This window comes from Musa acuminata, chromosome BXJ2-3 (genome assembly GCF_036884655.1).
Source record: "Musa acuminata AAA Group cultivar baxijiao chromosome BXJ2-3, Cavendish_Baxijiao_AAA, whole genome shotgun sequence".
NCBI classification, from domain to species: Eukaryota; Viridiplantae; Streptophyta; class Magnoliopsida; order Zingiberales; family Musaceae; genus Musa; species Musa acuminata.
Genome location: NC_088340.1, coordinates 37305669 through 37325845, shown reverse-complemented (window position 1 = coordinate 37325845; position 20177 = coordinate 37305669). Strand labels below are relative to the sequence as shown.

The 20177-nt window shown below is 38.1% G+C and overlaps 4 protein-coding genes across 9 annotated transcripts; all 4 read left to right on the top strand.

Annotated features, from left to right (window-relative positions):
* The first annotated feature begins 9 nt into the window (after positions 1 to 9).
* LOC135584889 (uncharacterized) lies at positions 10 to 9175 on the top strand. Of its 4 annotated transcripts, none has more exons than XM_065100403.1 (10): positions 10 to 166; positions 2039 to 2169; positions 3786 to 3930; positions 4073 to 4200; positions 5727 to 5798; positions 7229 to 7346; positions 7428 to 7552; positions 7632 to 7673; positions 7849 to 8061; positions 8868 to 9175. In XM_065100403.1, the coding sequence occupies exons 1-10, from the start codon at positions 82 to 84 to the stop codon at positions 8934 to 8936; spliced, it is 1128 nt and encodes a 375-aa protein (XP_064956475.1). In that variant the 5' UTR covers positions 10 to 81; the 3' UTR covers positions 8937 to 9175. The 4 variants fall into 4 exon arrangements, with proteins under 4 accessions (XP_064956475.1, XP_064956476.1, XP_064956474.1 ...); XM_065100404.1 differs by having other exon boundaries at positions 18 to 136; XM_065100402.1 differs by having other exon boundaries at positions 67 to 170; positions 2034 to 2169.
* Positions 9176 to 9863: 688 nt separating this feature from the next.
* Positions 9864 to 11363, top strand: LOC135608015 (uncharacterized). Its single transcript, XM_065100406.1, has one exon. It carries the CDS (start codon positions 10451 to 10453, stop codon positions 10874 to 10876), a length of 426 nt encoding a protein of 141 aa, XP_064956478.1. The 5' UTR covers positions 9864 to 10450; the 3' UTR covers positions 10877 to 11363.
* A 751-nt stretch (positions 11364 to 12114) lies between these two features.
* On the top strand, positions 12115 to 14298 carry LOC135606562 (uncharacterized). 3 transcript variants are annotated; one of them, XM_065097598.1, is made up of 3 exons: positions 12121 to 12346; positions 12960 to 13187; positions 13263 to 14298. In XM_065097598.1, the coding sequence occupies exons 2-3, from the start codon at positions 12998 to 13000 to the stop codon at positions 14087 to 14089; spliced, it is 1017 nt and encodes a 338-aa protein (XP_064953670.1). In that variant the 5' UTR covers positions 12121 to 12346; positions 12960 to 12997; the 3' UTR covers positions 14090 to 14298. The 3 variants fall into 3 exon arrangements, with proteins under 3 accessions (XP_064953669.1, XP_064953668.1, XP_064953670.1); XM_065097597.1 differs by having other exon boundaries at positions 12115 to 12346; positions 13008 to 14298; XM_065097596.1 differs by having other exon boundaries at positions 12118 to 12346; positions 12960 to 14298.
* A 515-nt stretch (positions 14299 to 14813) lies between these two features.
* On the top strand, positions 14814 to 19431 carry LOC135608013 (GCN5-related N-acetyltransferase 10, chloroplastic-like). Its single transcript, XM_065100401.1, has 4 exons — positions 14814 to 15491; positions 16153 to 16205; positions 17433 to 17609; positions 18902 to 19431. The coding sequence occupies exons 1-4, from the start codon at positions 15069 to 15071 to the stop codon at positions 19134 to 19136; spliced, it is 888 nt and encodes a 295-aa protein (XP_064956473.1). The 5' UTR covers positions 14814 to 15068; the 3' UTR covers positions 19137 to 19431.
* The last annotated feature ends 746 nt before the right edge of the window (positions 19432 to 20177 follow it).

Sequence of the window (20177 nt, the reverse complement as noted above, 5' to 3'; positions counted from 1 at the left end):
CGAGGCAGCACATACGAGCACCTCCTGCTGGTGCTCTGCTGCGTCAGCTTTATATAAGCAAGTGGCATCGTGGTCACGGAGATGGCGGGAGTGTTGTTAGGGCACGCAGTTCGGGTCTCTGCTCGCCGACTCCGAGGTTTCCCAGATCTCCCTCCTCGATTACTCCGTAGGTGAATCATTTTCGTATCGTGTCGATTTGTTTTGGTGTCTTGAGTCTCTCGATTGCTTGATTTGCCTGCAGTCCCACTTCGCTGTAGGTCCTGGGGAGTTAAAGAAGGGGCCTAAAGTTTTATCGTAGTTGATTGGTTGATGATTGAGGGGTTTTGGATTTCAGAAGGTTAATGCCCGATTTCTTCTCCTGAGGTCCTTGCCAACCTGATTAGTATGAACCTAGATTGTATTCACTCTTTTAACTCATAAAAGAAAAGTAGCGTTGTATTAATGCTACTTTTCAAGAACTGTTGCTGGATCATCAAATTCAGTAATCCAAGCTGACTTTTGTCGGTCAACAGTTGACAAGGCATGATGGCTATTGACTGGGAGTTGGGTAGCTGCTTCATTCGATTTGTTAAGTTGTTGTATGCTTAATTACCACTCACAAGGTTGTAAGACGTAGCGGGTGATTTAAATGTTGGTTGACATACCAGGTGCTTTAAACGCTGATCTTTGGACAGCCAGTTTGTGGTACTGGTTTAGGTAATGGATTGACCATTGGTAAATCTCAAGGCTAGAGCGCCAAGGCCTTCTCTTTGACGACGTAGTGTTGTAAAGCCTTGTGCCAGCTTATAATTGACGACGTAGGGACTTTACATCTTCATATTTAGGTTCTGGAGACAACTAGATTAAAGCCTTGTGCCAGCTTATAATTAAGCCAGTTTCAACTTTACCTTCTATAGGCCACACCTCTTATAATACTTAAAGGCTGATGCATCATCACCTAGCCTGATTACAGAACCATCTTGGTTTTTGGATTATTAATCTGCAGGTTATTAAGGGTGCATTCCTGATTTTATCTGGTAAGAGAGGTTGTGGGAGAGAGAAGACAAGGGAGTTGGAATGAAACCATAATATTTAGCTAAGCCCTATAGATTATATTAGAATCACATAGTTTATCAATTTAGAATATTAAGGAGAGGGTTCATGCACATGAACGTAAATAGTGGAGTGGAAGAGTCGAATGAGTGAATCATATACATGCATTTTAGTGTCTTGTATCATTGCAGAATACCTCTGAAAGTTGCAACTATTGATAGGCCATTCTAAATTCTAAACCATGTAAACTAGAGCACATTTTTTTAAAGGTTAGCATCAGAATCTGGCTGTTATCTGAAGAAATTTTTGTAGCATTCTTAACCCTCCTAATTAAATTCGTGGTTGTCTGAATTGAACAAGGATGAGGATGCATTTTTCTATCTGGACTATGTTCATTTTTAATCTGGTAATCTACTAACTGGAATCTAGAATTTCATTGTAACTTGACTGGGGTAAAATATGCATAGATTTAGGGCTGACTTTAATTTGGAGTTATGTGTTTCCTAGCTTTATGAGAAGAAGGATGAGGATGTTTTTTTCTCCAATTGTACTAAGTTCATATTTAATTTGTTAATCCACTACTTAGACTCTAGAACCCTAGTGTGACATGACTGAGGCACATTATGACTCAGTTCAGGACAGCATTAGATTTGGACTTATGTGCGCTCAGCAATAGGGAAAGTTTGTTATTTGGTAATTTAATTTCAGTTAAATTGATTTTTAATATGGGTTATACAAACATTCATAAACAAATGTAGGTGATGAGGACATCTATATAAGAATCTTGAATTTAGGAGAACATATGGGACATTTGAATTATTAGATGCCTTTTCTATATTTTCAGGGGGCATGCATGAAACCTTACCTGTTTGTCGATAAAATTTATTTTCTTTTCCTTTTGTGGATGCAACTATTATTCTTTGGCTTCTTAAAAGTTTATAACAATTATGACTTATAGCAATGATTATGCTGCATAATTTAATTTCTTTTGTAACTTCTAGTGCAGACTTTTTGAGAATGGGTGATGGAGTGGAGAAGAGTCATAATGACATAACCAATGTGCTATTCTGTGGGTTCCATTTCCCTGCTTCACAGAATTACACACGGGAATATTTGAAGGGCTATCCATTCATTAAGGTTTCTCTCTCTCTCTCTCCCCCCCCCATATGTGTGTCACTGTTTACATGCAAGCCATCAGCACAATTGACATTGTCTTCATGCACAGTCAGGTTTTATTTGGTTCTTAGAATTACTTTGACTCTATGAACATGCCAATTACAGAGCAGAAAACCAGTCTTTGAATCAACTGAAAAAAAAAAACTGGAATATTGCAACCATAGGTTATTCAAGTAGCTCAGTAAACTTGGAAAACCAGTGGTTAGAAGCAGCTGTGCACTATCAGATCAAATTTTCGTTTTTTTGTGGTTGGCATTTGGGTCTGGTTAAAGAAATAGTGGAATATTGCAGCCATAGGTTACTCGGAAAATAAGTGGTTAGAGGCAGCTGTGACTATCAGATCAAAATTTTTTATGAGGCATGTTGGATCTGATTAAAGAAATAGGCACTCATGTTGGCTAGTTCTCTTTGTTAAAATACACAAGTGATTGTAGTGAGAATGTTTGACTGGGTCATGTCAGAATGCCCTCGTAAAGTTCAACAGATAAACAACTACAGTTATGTGAGTATGGTTAAAATTTGCAGTAGTTAGTATTTAAAAAGAGATCAAATTAAAGTTCACACAGAAGTGGCTGGTTAACAAATACAATGAGTAGTGATCGTGACTGCAGAATGCAAACTAGCTACAAGAAGGAATTTGATACACTTGATGAAAATGTACAACCATTTGGCTTGGCTATGTGATGGAATGGGGGTTTGGTTAGGTAGTTTAAGATCCTAGGAAACTTAAGAATGCATGGTTGAATCAAGATCTCTCCATTAGATGGAGTGATCTGAACAATTTCGATTGCAGGCAATACCTATATCCTTAGTTTAGGGTTTAGGAATATGGCCATCGGACCAGTACATATGGTACCGGTTCAGGCAAAATGTGGAACTGGTGGTAAGTATTAATTGGTTTTTACCAATCTGATTGTAAATCAGGTTTTACCAGTGCGATTGGAGGTTGGTATATGGACCAGTGAAATACCAACTCATACCAGGTAAGCATACTGGGCGGTCTGTCCAGATTTTGACCATTGCATATATGGCTACTGGCCATGCTCTGATATCTCCTAGGTCCCTTTTCTTCATCCAGTAACCTCCTCCTTTTGTATCTCTTTTTTCTTTTCAAACTGAAATCCTCCCTCTCCTTACTTTTACATTTTTTTAGTTAAACATTAAATCGAGTTTCGATTTAATGAAAGCTTTGCATTATTCTGTGGTTCAAGTTAAATTTTGATCTTTTTCTTTAGTTTATTTGCTTTTGCTTTCAAATGGCTTGATTTGTGCTTAGATTCATTCATAGATGCATTTTTCATTCATAAATGAGTAATGATCACAATACATTCCTACAATATAGTAAAACGGGCCCAAAAAAAAAAGTTTATCTTTGCTGCAATTTACCAATGGTGAAAATCATGCCTTTGCCAACCACACAGTGCAAGCATTCTTTTTTCTTTTTCACTTCCATGTAATGATAATTTAGTCTATTTTTTAGATATAGCCAATTTGACTTAGATCTTGATTTGGTTAGATTAAGAATAGATTTATCCAGTACTGTTTCCGTTGGTCATCATTTCAGTATCTCCTTGCAGGTTGATGAAGTACCTCTTGATGAGGTGCCTAATGTTATTCACAGATACCACATATGTGTGGTAAAAAATCGGCGCTTTGATGCAACGGTTATTGACAAAGCAGTTCAGATGAAGCTTTTAATGCAGTTTGGTGTTGGGCTTGAAGGTGCCTGAAAGTTATTAATCAATGATTTTTAATTAATCAATTGGCCATCATTGATATTTTTATGACTAGTTTACTTGACTGTGAACTTGTTATCTCTAATCCAACGAAGCATACATTATAACATAGTCCAACAACACTTTAGGAGTGGACATTGAGGCAGCTACTAGATGTAATATTAAAGTTGCAAGAATCCCTGGAAGCAGTACTGGAAATGCTGCATCATGTGCAGAAATGGCGATATATTTAATTTTGGGTCTTCTAAGGAAGCAAGTAGGTTTTTGATTTTGTAAACTTTTATTAGTTTATTCTATTTGTGTTGTCTTTCTTTCTGTTCCTTTTTTTGCTATAAGTTCCAATTTATGCAGTCAAGTGCTAAATGCTGTTGCTACTTGATATTGTTTTGCTACATGATGTCTAGTTCTTTGTCTGATGTCATATTGAATTAAAACCCAAAATCTAATGAGGATCACGAGACATGTAAGCTCTGCATGGACATAGATGACTAGATAAAGTTTTGTTTTTGATATCAAAATGAAAATGAAAACTGACAAAATGAGATGTCATAGTCTCATAGGTAAAATTTCAGAAGCTAGTTATAGCATATATTAAATTTTTTTGAATATCTTAAACTCCCAATATTCCTACTCTGCAACCTGTGATGGTGTCTCAACCTAACCTGATAGGTCCATTGGCCAATCTAATGGGCCTTTAGCCACATGACCAAAATATGTAAATCTGGATTACCATTGGTGAGCCCACATAGCCTTATATATAATCATACTGTTCTTCCCATTTCTAATATAAATAAATTGGGCAGTCACAACTCCCCCTTCGAAGGTTTGATATTCTCTTCAAGGTTCAATACATAATCCAGAATCATTGTTTCTATTTGGTGGCATATGAGACCTACGGTCTAATGGTAGCTTCACATCATGACATATCTCATGGGCTGTACATGGATATCCCTTTCCTAGTCTGACTTATTTATTGCACATTACAGCAATAGATCTGATCTAATACCTGTAGTTGTCAAAATAGAAGCTTATAGGCCTGCTAATCCTGTAAGTTGGTATTATGAGCCTCTAGCCCACATTATTTGTCGAGGTGGGGGAGGAATTTGTGCTATGAAATTGGAATCAAATATGATGATAGAGAGGATTTCATCAAACAGAACTTGAACTAGGCTTTGGTTGTGGAATGGTAAGCAGACATTGTTTTGGCTGATGTTACTGAGTCCACCTAACCATTGTACCATCATAAACCCCTCACTTCTGATGTGTGGCTAAATCCAATTATTGCAATTAACTAATTATGATGTTGGAAAATCTGATATATATATATTGAACAATGCATCATACTGTTGACTACACTTTTCATGTAATCAATGATTATCTATTTGCCTATGTTGATGGTATTAAATAAATAGGTAGGACGTGCATATTCTGTTAAGTCAATATAAGTTGCTGAGTTACTTTTCAGTCTTCAGCTTGCATGTTCACTTTCTTCTGTGCCATTTTTTGATAACCAGCAAACCAAGAAAGTGCTATTTTTACCAAACTACTAACCTGACGTGTTGCAACAATTTGCTAAATATGTTAGATTCAGAATATAAGGTGCTCTTTTAAATGTAAACAAAATTTGCAAAAGGAATTGCAGAAACAATACAAACTATGTGTCTTACCATCACTGGCTTGCAAAACCTATTCTTGCTTTTTCTTTTTCATCATCTGAAGTTTCTTTTGTTTGTGATATCAATAGATGATTTGCTCGTGTAAGCTGCCTTTGTTTTCTTGCAGAAAGAGATGGACAATGCTGTAAAACTGAAAAATTTAGGAGTGCCAGTGGGAGAAACCCTACTTGGGAAAACAGTATGTTTAACTTTTCTTGATTAATTTATTAGCTTAACATTGTTATGTTCTGTATTCATAGCCTATTTAACACTTTTAAAGTTGTGGATATCACTTGTCGCCTGGCATGCTACTAAAGTGTGCCAATGGCATAGATTACAAGAAAAAAGAAGAGAACAAATGAGAAGAACTAACGGAATCTTAACTATGACAGTAAGGTTCTGTGTTGCTAATGTAGATGCCTCAGCAGCATGAAAGGACTGGAAAAAGAAAGAAAAGGAAAAAGAGGAAGAAAACAAGCAAAAGCTCATACCTTGTTTCTAGGTTTTCTCCAGTATCTGCAGCGGTGGACAGATCATGGCTGACTTTTGCATTTTTGTGAATGAATTAGGGTTGTGCTTCTTTGCATGGTATGGTGCACTCGGCTGAACTTTGACTTCTTTGCAGTAGTCTGCATATGAAGAAGGAACCTCAATGTCGAGCGAGAAGATACAATGAATATATCAATATAAGGGTTTGGATAAGGGAATTTTGGTTCAGTTCAACTTATAATTCGCTTGGCATGGTTCATCAACAAATTATCTATGAAAAGGGGAAATAAGAAAACAATGGACATGTTAGGGTATAGTGTCCGGGAGATTAGGAGTATAGCTTGCCTGTAGGCCCTTTACCCTACTGGAAAAGCACCTATTAATCTGTATTGGCCATCAGGCCCATTATTGTAACATCCGTGGTCAAGCCTGGTGATATTATTACACCAATGTAAGGGGGCATTAGTTCTAGCATCAGTGTTGGCATGAAGTACTGACTGAACTTGCAGCATTCTACATGGTTGACATGAGAATTACATGGGGCAATACTAATGTCACTATTGGCACGAAGTGCCAACTCAACTGGCATTATTTGATGTGGTTGGTATCACAATCATCGAAATTTGTCACAATTTTTTTAAATTTCAAGTTTGCTGATAATTTGCCTTGGGCGCATATTTCTTCTCAGCAACTGACCTAATGCATTTTATGAATGCTGCATGACCCAATCTACATTTTGTCATAGATGGCTTTTTCTGTTACTTGCTGCAAGAAATAATGATACCTGGTGAGATATACCTGAAACTAAAAGTTGTATATTTATTTGTTGTAAATCATAACAAATTACAGCATACGATCTATGTTCACTTTTATCTCATGGAGTATTACTTGATAACAAATATATTCCTCATTGTGGCTAACACAGATTTGGCTTTCTTTTATTCCTAATTTGGGAGATGAGGCTGCATTTGGTAAGAAATTGTGTTTTGAAGTGTCTGACAGAGGGACATCAACATCCTCTTTCCTCAAGTATAAGTTTACTTTTAGCCTCCCAGAATACTATCATATCTAAGAACTTTTAGTCCAATTTTTGTTTTATTAGTTCACATAGCATGCATCTGATGATTGTTTAAACTGCAGGTTTTTATTCTGGGATTTGGAGCTATCGGAGTTGATCTAGCAAAGAGGCTACGACCATTTGGAGTTAAAATTCTTGCAACTAAAAGGAACTGGACTTCAGTGTCACTGCCACCAAATGGTATGTGTGATGTTTGTCTGAGTTCTGTAAGCATAAGCATTGTCTTGGTTTTGAGACTCTTGCTTTCTGTCCTTTATCCAGCCTCAGGTGCACCAAATGACGAAATTGATCACTTGGTTGATAAGAAAGGTGGCCCAGAAAACCTTTATGAATTTGCTGGAGAGGCTGATATAGTTGTTACCTGCTTGGCTTTAAATGCTGCAACAGTCTGTCTTATTTCTTTTGTCTTTCCTATCATATTTCTTTCTTGGTTCTTTACTTATCAAAAAATTATGGAAATTTCAGGCTGGTATCGTGAATGGAAGATTCCTCTCGTCAATGAGAAAGGTTGGAACATCAAAAACTAAGATTTAAACTGGCAATTCTTTTGACCTCTTACGCACAATAAAATTTTGTTTTGTCATATCTGAAGTGCATTGTGAGTTAAGCTACAGTTTGCTATGTAGACACAGAAGAAGAGATGTTACTGTTAGGTATTACTAATATATTATTCCATTTGAAGGGCTCACTTCTGGTAAATATTGCTCGAGGAGGCTTACTGGATTACAATGCTGTCCATCAGCACCTTCAATCAGGTCATTTGGGTGGCTTAGCTATTGATGTTGCTTGGACAGAGCCATTTGATCCTGAAGATCCAATTCTAAAGTTTCCCAATGTTTTAATCACACCTCATGTTGCTGGTGTTACCGAGTACTCCTACAGAACAATGGCTAAGGTATATATATTATATTTCTCCCACCTTGTATTAAATAATTTAATTTGTCATTTTTGCATTTTCATCTTGAGGTTTTCATGCCTGCTTTTGGTGAAATTCAACTGTTGGAGAATTATAGCGTAGCATCAAGAAATCAATAAATCAACCATATCTAAGGTTACTCAGCAGATAATCCAACTGTTGGCTTAGCTATTCATGTCTGCTTGTATTTCATGGAACTAGTTTTAATAGATATACACTAGAGACAGCGCCTTTATACATAGCTTAATGGATGAAAAAGCTTCACATAACCAGCTGTTGTTTAACGTCATGTAACGTTGATGCAACATCTAAATTGAAGGGAACATTTGCATAGATGGATGAAAACCTCAAAAATGGTATCCTCGTGGTCATAATTACTTGCCTGTATTTCATTTAATGCATTCAAAATAAATAATTAGAATCTATGTGCACAGTAGGGTATGCATACTGATGCCATTAGTCTCAGTTTAGTATAATTTTGCATGTGACGATGTGCTAGGCAGAAGGGTGCATTTTACAAGGTTGAGCAAATTATTTTAAATTTATTTTTGAGGTCATGGTGGTGTTATCTAAATGTTGGACGTGATAATGCAATTCGATACCAATGCATTTGTGGAATAAGCAAAAAGGAAATCTTTCTAGATGAATTACTGTACTACTTTTGATAGACATGAGTTTTACAAAGTTGCCTGAGAACTGATTGTACAGAAATTCTTGTTCCTACGACACTTGGATGAGCTCTTTGGGTTGAGAGTTCCAATTGTTCTCCTTGGTTTGTGTTGTAGGTTGTGGGTGATTGTGCTCTTCAACTTCATGCTGGAAGTCCACTCACAGGAGTAGAAATTGTGAACTAGTTGGAGACAGAGCTCCGGGAGATTGGAGTTAACGATGGCTCAATTGTTTCAAACTCAAAATTGGATTTGGTTGTTCCATCTCTATCTTGCTATATAGATTATTGCAATTGCAAAACAGGATACCAAAATGATTTCTTTTCTCTAATTTCAGTCATCATCTTGTCCAACTTAAAGATTGCTTTTGGAATGCTTGAACAATAATAATGCATATGCTAGAAAAGGAGATCCAGTGCCTTAAATTGTGGATCTCTCTCTCTCTCTCTCTCTCTCGCTCTCTCTCTCTCTCTCTCTCTCTCTACATCATTCATCTTAACTTGTTTATTGTGAATGTTTTCTGTTCTCTTTCAGTTGTTTTTTGTAGCATGAAAAATGAAAAGATACTGCCCGAAATGATTGTTCTATTGGAAGTTCGTTAACAGTTTGATATCAAAGTTTCTTTAGACATATTCATATTTATGTAACACATGGGGTAAGATCATTTTAATAAATATTCATATTCTTGTAACACAGGTTAAGGTCATTTCTCTTTAAAAGTGGCAGTAGCTACATTTTTAGTGCTGGGGTACAGATTTGCCTTTCTTTTTTTTTAATAATAAATGAATGACATAAAGGGTTATACTCTTTTGTATCCAATATAAGGTCACATGACATCATCATCTTCATTATAAGGCTTGTTTGATTATTAAGATCATTTTTTAGTATTGCTTCTATGATTAGTCCACAAGAGATCAATGCCATCTTTAAGCTCAAATCTTACCACTAACAAGGACTACAAATTGGATCATGTAAAAACCATGGTCATTTACATGCTTAACAATAGTGTAATCTATGGTCATCTATACCTTGAAAATTAATCTGATGGCGATATACCAGATCTATTTATTAGGGATTGAATATTTGAAATTTTATTCAATGTATTTTTATTGATTTATACATAATTGAGATTTATTGTTTTCTCATCATTATTGTTGTATACATAAAATATTACTCCCATAGTGATGGATTTGGAAAAGATTGAAGATTTAAAATCTCATACAATATATTTTATTTTTTAAAAAAATATCTGTAAAATGTTTATATGCTAACAAAAATATGTTGTAGATCCACAGGAGCTTTACTTTTTATCTACTGAGCTAATCTCCTTCCTGGATGGAATTCAAAGAAGTCTATATTTCTCTTTGTTTCCTAAATCCTTTAATCACATTCCTAGTTAGCTTAAAGAATTCATATCATGCAAGAACAGTTTTGGTTTATAGCCACACTGGTAAGCAACTTGCACATCATCACCTTTGACCTTTCCTGCTTCATGATGCGCCAGCTCATCCCACAATTCTAGCTCCACCACCCACCTGCTACTTCTTTGTCCCCCTTCCACCACTCCATCTCCCACTACCCAATACACCACCCTCGCTGCCACCATCATCACCTACCAAACCCTACATCTCCACTCTTTGTTGTTCATTTTGTCTTGCCAGGAGCTTCCCTTTCCTGCCATTTCTCAGTTTGGCAGCAAGATGAATGGGTATTCCAAGATGGGAGTGAGCACTGGCATCACGACCAAGCTGAGTTCCACAGACTTGTCAGACCTCACCTTCTCCCTTGAACCAAAAGAACCCACACCAGAGGAAGCTGGTGTGAAGATTCAGGAGGGGGAGGAGGGCCACCAGAGGAATGGGGCGATACTTGGCAGGAACTGCGGCTCTGCCTCTCAGAGGTTCCGGGACAATGGCACCACCAGCCTTCACAACATGGTGAGGAGGGCCTTCTCCATGAGGAAGCCTTCCTCTGCTGCAGGAGGCTACTGGAGGATGCATGACACTGGTGATGGAGATGGGGAGTTTGTAGAGCAGGAGCAGCAGGAGGAGGAGGAGGTAAGGTCTTCAAGGAAGAAGAAGAAAGGGAAGCTCCTTAGGGCATGCAAAAAGCTCCTTGGAATTTAGACATTGTCTTCTGTGTTTTTGCCAACACACAAACAAACACATATAGATTGAGAGAGAAAATAAAAAACTTTTCTCTTGCTTTTTGATGTTATTAAGGCCTCATGATTTAAGCATTACTGTTTCTATCAAATAGTACTTGGTTTTTAAGTCTCTCAAACTCTTCTTATTGTTTCATCCTTGGTGAGCACATGAACTATATTTTGGTTTGCTTTGCCTTCTTCTCAAATAGTGGTTTGATATACTATGATCTCTAACAGTTCTAAAAATGAAAATAAAAAAAAAGTCATTTTGTCTTTTTCAAACATTAGTTTATCATTTCTCTTTTGGGCTATTAGAGGAATTCAGAGAAATAGTATATTGAGGACCTCTTGCCATCTTATCTTTCTGAAATGAACTCCTTAATTTTTGTTGTATTTTTTTTTCTTTCTTTTTGTATCCAATTCCCTCTTAGTAACTTCAAAGTTGTCTGCTTATCTTTTAATTTCTTTTATCCCCCAATAAAAAAACACAGACATCCTCACAGATAAAGTGCAGAGAAGACTCCAAAAGCAATTATGACCATCAACCTTACACCTGCCTTGTTTTCATCATTTCCCTTTATTAATGATACCAAAGCAATTCCAAAAGCAATTATGAATCCAAAATTTGGGAATTTTTCTTTGTTTGAAATTCTTTCACTCGCTTATTTTTGAATGATTAAACCAAAAACAATCAAAGAAAGGAGAAAAAAAAACATATATTATCATTGAAGTAAGTTTAAAATTGGATGAGTCTTTGATTATTTTTCATATTTTCAATGCTTGGAAATAACATATTTGTCTTCATACATGTCTCTCATCAGCACCAATATATAAAATTCAAGTTAATTAATCGTAATTCAACGGTTAATATTAAATAATTTGACCAAAAAAAGATTAAAAGATTTCAAATATTCCTAATATTTTAATCATTATAATATCATTTAAATGCATTAAAGTAATTTAAAATTTCAAAAGACTAAATACAATGAGTACAAGTTGTAATGTTTTATAGCACAAAAAATATTTGCTTTATTATTATTATTATCACATAATGCCTTTCTTTCAATCAAAATCTCAATCCTATCCTTCTAAGTTTGATGGACTCACTGGAGATTCAATTATTATTTCATACAAAACATAAATGCCGATTCAAAAGTGTATATGTGCTTAACATATTTCTATAACCGTATACCGTTAGATATACCAAATCTATTTATCAGATTCGTAGCCTCCTTCCTCAAATCTAAAAATGAGTTGGTTGCCGTTCTAATTCTCGAAAAGGCGGAAGGCAGAGTTGGAGCGACAGCGGCCGTATCGGAGGAGAGTCGCCAAAATCTGTGGTCGGAGGCGCTGCTCGTTGGACCTTTTTAAGCCCCGTCCCTCCCCAACTATCGTCCGTCCCATTCGACGGCTACCAGGAAGGAAGAGGAAGGATTCCACTCGGATAAAGGCGAGTTCTTTCTTTTCCTCCGTTATCCCTCTCTGATCTGTCTTTTAGGGATTTCTGGCCCTGTCCTCTGTTTCCGTCTCGAATCTTCACTTGGCGGAGTTTTTCTGCTTGGTTCGATGGCGTCCCTCCTCTCCCTCGTGTCCGTCTCGAATCTTGGGGATCACTGATGATGGGTTTTGTTCCCTCCCCCCCCTTTTTTTTTCTTTTATCTTGATGTTCTAGGAAAGAAAAAAATCGTATTTTGCTTGTTGGGAGCGAATTAGAACCCTAAGAAAAGGTTGCGGAGGTTCCCATCTATTTCTCATTAATTCCTGGGGTGGATTTCTTATCCCTCCGCGTGTTCTAAGCGGACTCCTTTTGAGATCGATCATCCAAAGTGTTAGTGCGATGATTATAATGTAGGTCATAGATTTGATGCAAGATAGTTCGGTCTTGGCAGACGGATGTTCGCGACGTAGGTTGTAGGATTAATACGATAGGTAGTCGGTGAGCAAAACAGAGTGGATTGTGGCGAGAATTAGGATTCTTTCGATCGTCGTCAAGGTTGCACAACAGTGAGGATTAGGTCGAGCTTGCTCACCGTGCCAAACCTGCTTCTTTTTTGTTCCTCCAGCTGGTTGAATTCGAAGCAGGCCATAACGTTGACGCCTCATGGCAACAGCCGCAGCAGCAGGCGACGACGACGACTCCTCTTCGCCGTCGTCGATGTCCCCGAGGAACCGGCTTAAGTTCCTCTGCAGCTACGGCGGCAAGATCCTCCCCCGCCCCTACGATGGCCTCCTAAAGTACGTCGGCGGCGACACTCGCGTCCTTGGCGTCCCCCGCTCAATCTCCTTCTCAGGTCTGCACTCTCCACCACCTCATGCACTAATGCCATCTTTCGTGGACGTCAATGTCGTGCATGCATGGGTGGCAGAGCTCAAGGAGCGGATCCAGGGGATGTTCCGCCGCTGCGAGCTGATCAAGTACCAGCTGGTGTCCGAAGACCTCGACACCCTCGTCACCGTCACCTGCGACGAGGAACTCGTCCACATGCTCGAGGAGTACGACCGGCTCGACGCCCTTCACCCCTGCTCCCCCTCCTTCGCCTCGTCCCCCCGCTTCCGCCTCTTCCTCTTCGCCTCCCCCTCTGCCGCCTCGGCTTCTGGCTGCCACCGTCCCGCCGCCACCCTCGACCAGCGCTACGTTGACGCCATCAACACCGCCGCACCCACCAGCCCTCGGCGCCCCATGTTCACCGTCTCGTCCGCTTCCTCCGCCTTCACCTCCCCCACCTCCACCATCGATGGCCCCGCCGCCCTCCTCGCCCTCCGTCCCAACGCCCCTCTCGGCGGCAGCATGCAACGGGTCCAGAGCACGCCCAACCTGAGCGGCGGTGGGATGCATCGGGTAAGCAGCACGCCTAATCTGGGCCAGAACAGCGGCACGGGCCCGCAACATCACCACAACCACCACCATCACCACCCCCACCACCTTCACCGGCAATATACCTCGGCGGCAGCGGCGTACGGGGCGCAAGCGGCCGGCATGGGCGGGGTCTGGAGGAACAGTGGTGCCCGGCGCCACGAGGCGGGCGGGTTCGGGAGCATATCCTGGGTTCCGCCGGCGGCACCGAGGGGCGGAGTCCCCTACGGCGGCGGAAGCGTGTGCTTCGGGCACGCCGACGAGGCGCCCTCCGGCCGCCAATCGAGGAGCGGCTCACCATTCCGCGCCCCGCCTCGTGAGCCCATCATTTGGGAGTAGCTCCCAGCCAAGGGCTCCACGATGCGGGCGCGCGATCTCTACCGTCCATCGTGTTATTCTTTTTTCGTTTCCTGTTTCGTAACGTTGAAACTGTTTTAGAGATACATTTGTTTTTGGGGGGGATCTCCGTGCTTCGGGCATGAGATCTGTACCGTCCATCGTGATGTGTGTTTTTGTTTTCTGTTTCGTAAATCGTGACGTTTGAACCATCACAGAGAAACGTTTTGTGTGCCTTATGGGGGAGCTGCATAAGGATTCCACGTTGTTCTGGACCGATCTGGAGCATCGGACGGTTAGAAATGACCGACCGGCTCTGAATCTTTCTTTCAACACCATTTATACGCAATACATATAACCAATCCATCGGTTGTGGTTTCTGTTTTATTAGAACACATTTGAACTATGCGAGCTGCACAATTTCTGTTCACTCTCTTTCGAAAAGTCAACCTGAGTCAAAGTCAACGCAAAAAAGCAAAAGTACAGCAATTGACATCAATTTGAAGATGCCAAATATAGTGACGGAGATGTTGGTGTAGGATTGACGTGGCAAACTTCTCTCATCAAATGCAAGACACGGAGTCAAATCTGAATGAAAAGCTAAACCCGACCCGAATATTTAGTCTCGTCTTTCGAATCCGGTTATTTTAGGCGGGCCGGCGGGTTCACCCGAAATGGTCGCCCAGCTATAAAGAGACTTCGAGTTCCAGATCGGCCGATCCAAGGTCACAACTCCACGGTGCAAGCAAACCCTAAACTAAAATTTGAGGTCCACAGTGCGCGATAAGTGGATTTGCCGTCTCCTTCCTTTCTCGTTCACAGAAGCAAATATTGATCGGATCATCGAACCGCGCGGTGTGTGGCTGAAGAATTCCCATGGTGGACAAAACAGTAGGAAATGAGCGTCTTGCTGGAGCCAGAGAGAGTTCGTGGCTTATGCCCAACGAGAGCTCTCGAGGTGTTCGACTAATTGTCCTGCGGCATGGCGAACTTGAGTGCAAGCCCGGCGACCTCGATCCTGTCGAAAGGCTTCCCTCACGATCCTGTACAGAAATCTCGGTTCACTTGTCGAACACCTGCACCCAGCAGAAGATTGTGCTTAAGATCCTCACAGAAGTGCAGATTGGGACACGGGGGGAGGAGTGGGGCGAGGGAGAGGCTGTTGGGAAGGAGGTTTGTGGGCTGCTCCTCTACTGCAGGAGAGGTTGGAGTTGTGAGCGAGGATGAGAGTGGGAAGGCCGGGGTGGGAGATGGTCAAGATAAGTACTTGCTGAGGGAGTTCGGATGGGGAGTGAGGAGGATGGCCAAGGTGGGAGAAGAGATGAGCAAGGTGGCACATGTCCAGGCCGAAGCTTTCCACACTCCTGTGGCTCTGTTAAATGATCTCTTCTTCCATATGTTTAAAGTAAGATATCCCCTGCTGATTTAGTATACCCTCATATTGCTTCAATCTGATTTACTAGTGTCCTGATTTATACATCCTATTTCTCTTTGATATTATGTCTGAATTCTTATTCATGAGCAATGAGATCTCATACTTTTCTTTGGGAAATTACTTTGTCTATGCTGCCAATAGAATGTTATGTACCATCTGCAAGTATTACAATACGCGGCAATTCACTTGTCTCTATTAGTTGATTTTTCAATTTAAGAATGGAAGCTTTAATCACAATTTTTTTTGGGAATATAAAAAGGGGATTTAATTACCTTCTCCTTACTGTTGTATACTTGTTATTCCTTTGCGTTTTCCCTGGGTTGCTAAGCTTTTTTCTTTGTCTTATTTAGGTCAACATCTGTCTTATTTAAGATGCACATAATTTTAGGTTGAATTTAGGTAGAAAAAAATGGTATGCAAAAGAGTAAAATGGAAAAAAATAACACATTAAATTGTTTGTGCAAGAGAAACATAAAATTAAATATTAGTTTCAATCTCTTAGATGATTTTCCGTATTCATATAGCCAGAAGTAGTTGGACATGTTTACTTTTTTCCTGTTTTGTTCAATTTGGATTTTCATCGTTCTAACTTCATGTGTGAATATTGTCTTTTTGGTTCTGCACAAGACAGGCTGAAGTGCTTTCCGCTCTTATGTACAGAGTTAGAAGTTCACCACCTGAAAGGTCAGTTCTTATCAAATCATACCTGATTGGTATTTAGGGATTCATATGCAACCTGTATTTTGTAATTTTTTTTAAATTAACTTGGCTGTGTCCATGTTCTCTCATACATATATGTTATTGTCAAAGTCGACTTCATTACTAGTTTCTGCTAAGAAGCCACTTTGAAATACATTTTTATATCATTCTTATTTTTAAGAAATGATTTGCAGCTCTGATATGCTATTAAGGACTTTATTTTGTCAGTAGATAATTGTATAATTGACTTGTACCACTGTATAATTGGGTAGTTCAATTTTTTCCTTTCATTTCAGGTTACAAGAAGCTGGAAAGGCATAGATGAAAGCTTAAATGCAAAAGTTATCTTCAAATAATGAAAATAATTGGATACTAAATCAAATTTGTCGCAGAATGGTGTTAACCTACTGCACATTCGATCATTATGCATCTGTATTTCATTAGTCCTTGGTTCCAAGGTTATTAGAATAACCTGTGCACGTATTAGTCGATTCTTATGCATATTGAAAAAACTATATTAGAATGTCATGTCATAGACAATAGTTGGAATCTGGCAAATAGCTACAGAAGACACTCTTTAAGATATGCTATTTTAATGAGCTATGGCTTGATCTATTGCTATTTTTGACTCTAGATAGCATTGATCTTAACACACACAGTTTACAGGAAAAGTTATTTTCTTGTTATTAATTTATTACTGCAGGGCAAACCGGATTGTACTAAAATAACAACCATGTGTTAGGTAAAGATAGAAAGCAAACATTGAGTATCATAAGTTTAGTTTCTTTGTGCTCAGTGAGACATCTTATTGAGGATACATTATCGCTCGTCATATGGAAAAAAGAATCAGCTCCTTATTCTTAGTTTTGAAAAGTGTAGGACATCCAATTAATGCATTTGCAGTTTAACATTTAACTAATTCTATGATTATCTTGTCCGAGCAGATATATTATTTTCTCTTTTTATCCAGTTTGTTATGCTGTAGCATTATTTTAATTAAGTAGCTACAGGCTTCTCTAGTCTCATTATTTTGGCTCCTAGTATTCAAATTGACATAATGTTCATTTTCATCTGGATTCATTCTTGAGGAATTAAATTCAGAAGCATTTTACTAAAACATCCAAGTATGTAATGTGCAATGGCAATGGAAAATGCCTCAGTTTATCGATCATGAAGTATTATAAAGATTTTAATTTTTCTTGAACTGTGCAGGTATGCTTGTTTGGTCGCAGAGTCTGCTAGTGCACATAATTCACTTTGGGAACCACTGAAGGAGATTGTGGGGGTTGTTGATGTCACAGTTCAGAGAGATGAAGATGTTCTTTGCCATATCCAAGGTGAACAAGAGTATCTCTATATTTCAGGAATAGCAGTTCTAACGAAGTTTAGGTAAATGAAAATCTCATTGTCTTCTAAGTTTATTATTGCTCAATTGAATTTTTCTTTTTATGATAGCTTGACATGTATCCTGGTGTTTGAAGGTAGTAGCTGAAATGTTACTTTGCCTGCCTGATATGATGCTACAATTTTGTCATTCTAAAACATAACGGCATTTAGAATAACATGCATAGTAATATAAGCTACATGAGAAACTGAACTGACATATTAATTTTAAAAACAAACATAATTTAGCATTCATTTAAAATCTTTAATATTTCTTATATTAGGTACATATAAAATCTTTAGATCCATCGATTTAATTGAACATTAATATTACTGGAAGTCTCATGGTCCTACCTTCTTTTCATGTTGCAGCAGGTTGAATACTGTATCTACAATGTTCAGTATTATTGGACCAAAAACTAACTGTGAGATATGCTAACATGCTGCATCATGATGCTCCAAAGAATGATTCATTCATAACAAAGGATATATTTGTGGGAGTTATTTAGCATCACACTAATTGCCATTAGTAGTTTGACATGTACATTTATGACAGTTTTTTATGAATATATCACTATAAAATGCTCATAGCTCATCTTTTCTTTTATTCTGTTTCTTCCTATCTTCCCTTTCTAAGAAGTTCATGGCTTCTGACATTCACTTTAAAGAGCATTGTGAAAGCACAATATTTTTCGGTTTATGACTAGTTGTTGTATCCTTTTGGCATTGTAATTAAAAGAGCAAATATCTCAGCCTGAGTATTATGATGATTACAACATCAATATCTGTTTCCAGATACAAACTTCATTTTATTTCCTTGTAGTGCCATACAAGAAATTTGATGTCTGGCAATAAATTTAGGTGTCGAAAGCAAGAACATCTTGTTGCCTGCAAAACTGTAGCATAAAAGATGCTGCAGGGACTAAAAGCTTTTAGTCAAGGGATTTTTTATGAACTTTCGAGCCTGTACACTGGAAGGACTTTGACATTACAGTATGGAAGATTATTTCTATCCTATGTAGTTCTCAATGAGTTGGCAAATTGAGAGTCGATCCATGCTAAGATGAATAGAAATACAAATGACAAGTAGAATTTTCCCATTTTGGATGATCTTACATTCTTTTACCCCTACCCTCACAGTTTTTAATCTAAAACATGCAAGCCAATGGCACTTTTACTCTTTAATGTAATCCATTTGGTACCTTTTAAAACAACATGTAACCCCAAGTTCTCTTGTCATTTTGATTTATTTGTTTCAATACAATGACATGTGTGGTTAATCTCAATCAACATCGCAGGAGGCAAAAAATAGCAACTGTACTGCTGAAAGCCTGCGATGTGCTATCGGCTTTGTGGGGGTTCAGCTACTTGGCATTGAGAGCTCATGAAGATGATTTTGGAGCTCAAAGGTTGTACTCGAATGCAGGCTACAAAGTGGTGTCAAGAGATCCAATCTGGATTACCTGGATTGGAAAGAAGCAGCGTGTTCTTATGGTCAAGCCATCACCCTTTTACAAGACTGACTTCATATGAATACATAATGTCAAGAATTTGCACCTCTGATATTTTCCAAGATTACAGTGGTATAAAAAGCAAATCCTCAAAGCAGTGTCAACTTGTGATGCCCTCTTAAATCTTGAACCAGTTGTTGTCAGCAAGTACAAGCCATTTTATTACAATGTTCTGAACATGTAGATGTTTGAGATCATTCTTGTCTGTAAGTTAGAGACTGTAGCAACAGATTCAAACTCAAAACAGCACAATGCCAGTTTAAGATCAAGCTTGTGCTCTTTCAAGATATAATCTCAAAGAAATTTTGAGGAGTGAATTATCTTACTAAAATAAGATGATATTGAGAAACCATAAGCTGTTCCTTGTGTAAAAGGGTGATCAAATCTGTCTTGTTATTTATGTACAGGGAAAGCAAAAGGTATCTGTATCAAGCTATCTTATTCTTTTGCCAAACAGCACCTCAAGTTGATTGACTCAACCATTAGGTTTCAGCATACTGCTTCTATACTCATAAATGTGCAAACAACAGATGTATAAGTATATATATATATATATATATATATATATATATATATTCTCGTAAACATGTTATTGTTGAGACTAAGTTATTCTGCCGGTTGAGTGTAAAAAGGAGAATACTCAGAACAATTTAAATATTTTATTTTTTATATTAAGTTAATGGGAAGAACATATGTGGAGGATCTTAACATTTGAAGATATATATATATATATATATATATATATACATATGTATACATACATACTATATTAAAGTTTACAAAAATAGATATTCTATTTCCAAACTTTTTAAGATAAGTAAAACCCTAATAAATAAAATATATAAGATTGCATTTTATATTGCAACATGGGAGCATTTCAAACAGCATAATAGGAAAATTAGGTACCATATGAATTGGTATTTTTTATATTTACATTACATATATGTATGTATATGTATACATAAAAACATGATTAGTCGACTATCATAAAAATAATAAGGTTGAAATTCTATTTAATATTAATATCTATAAAAACTTGAACTTTATCCCTCTTAAATTAATA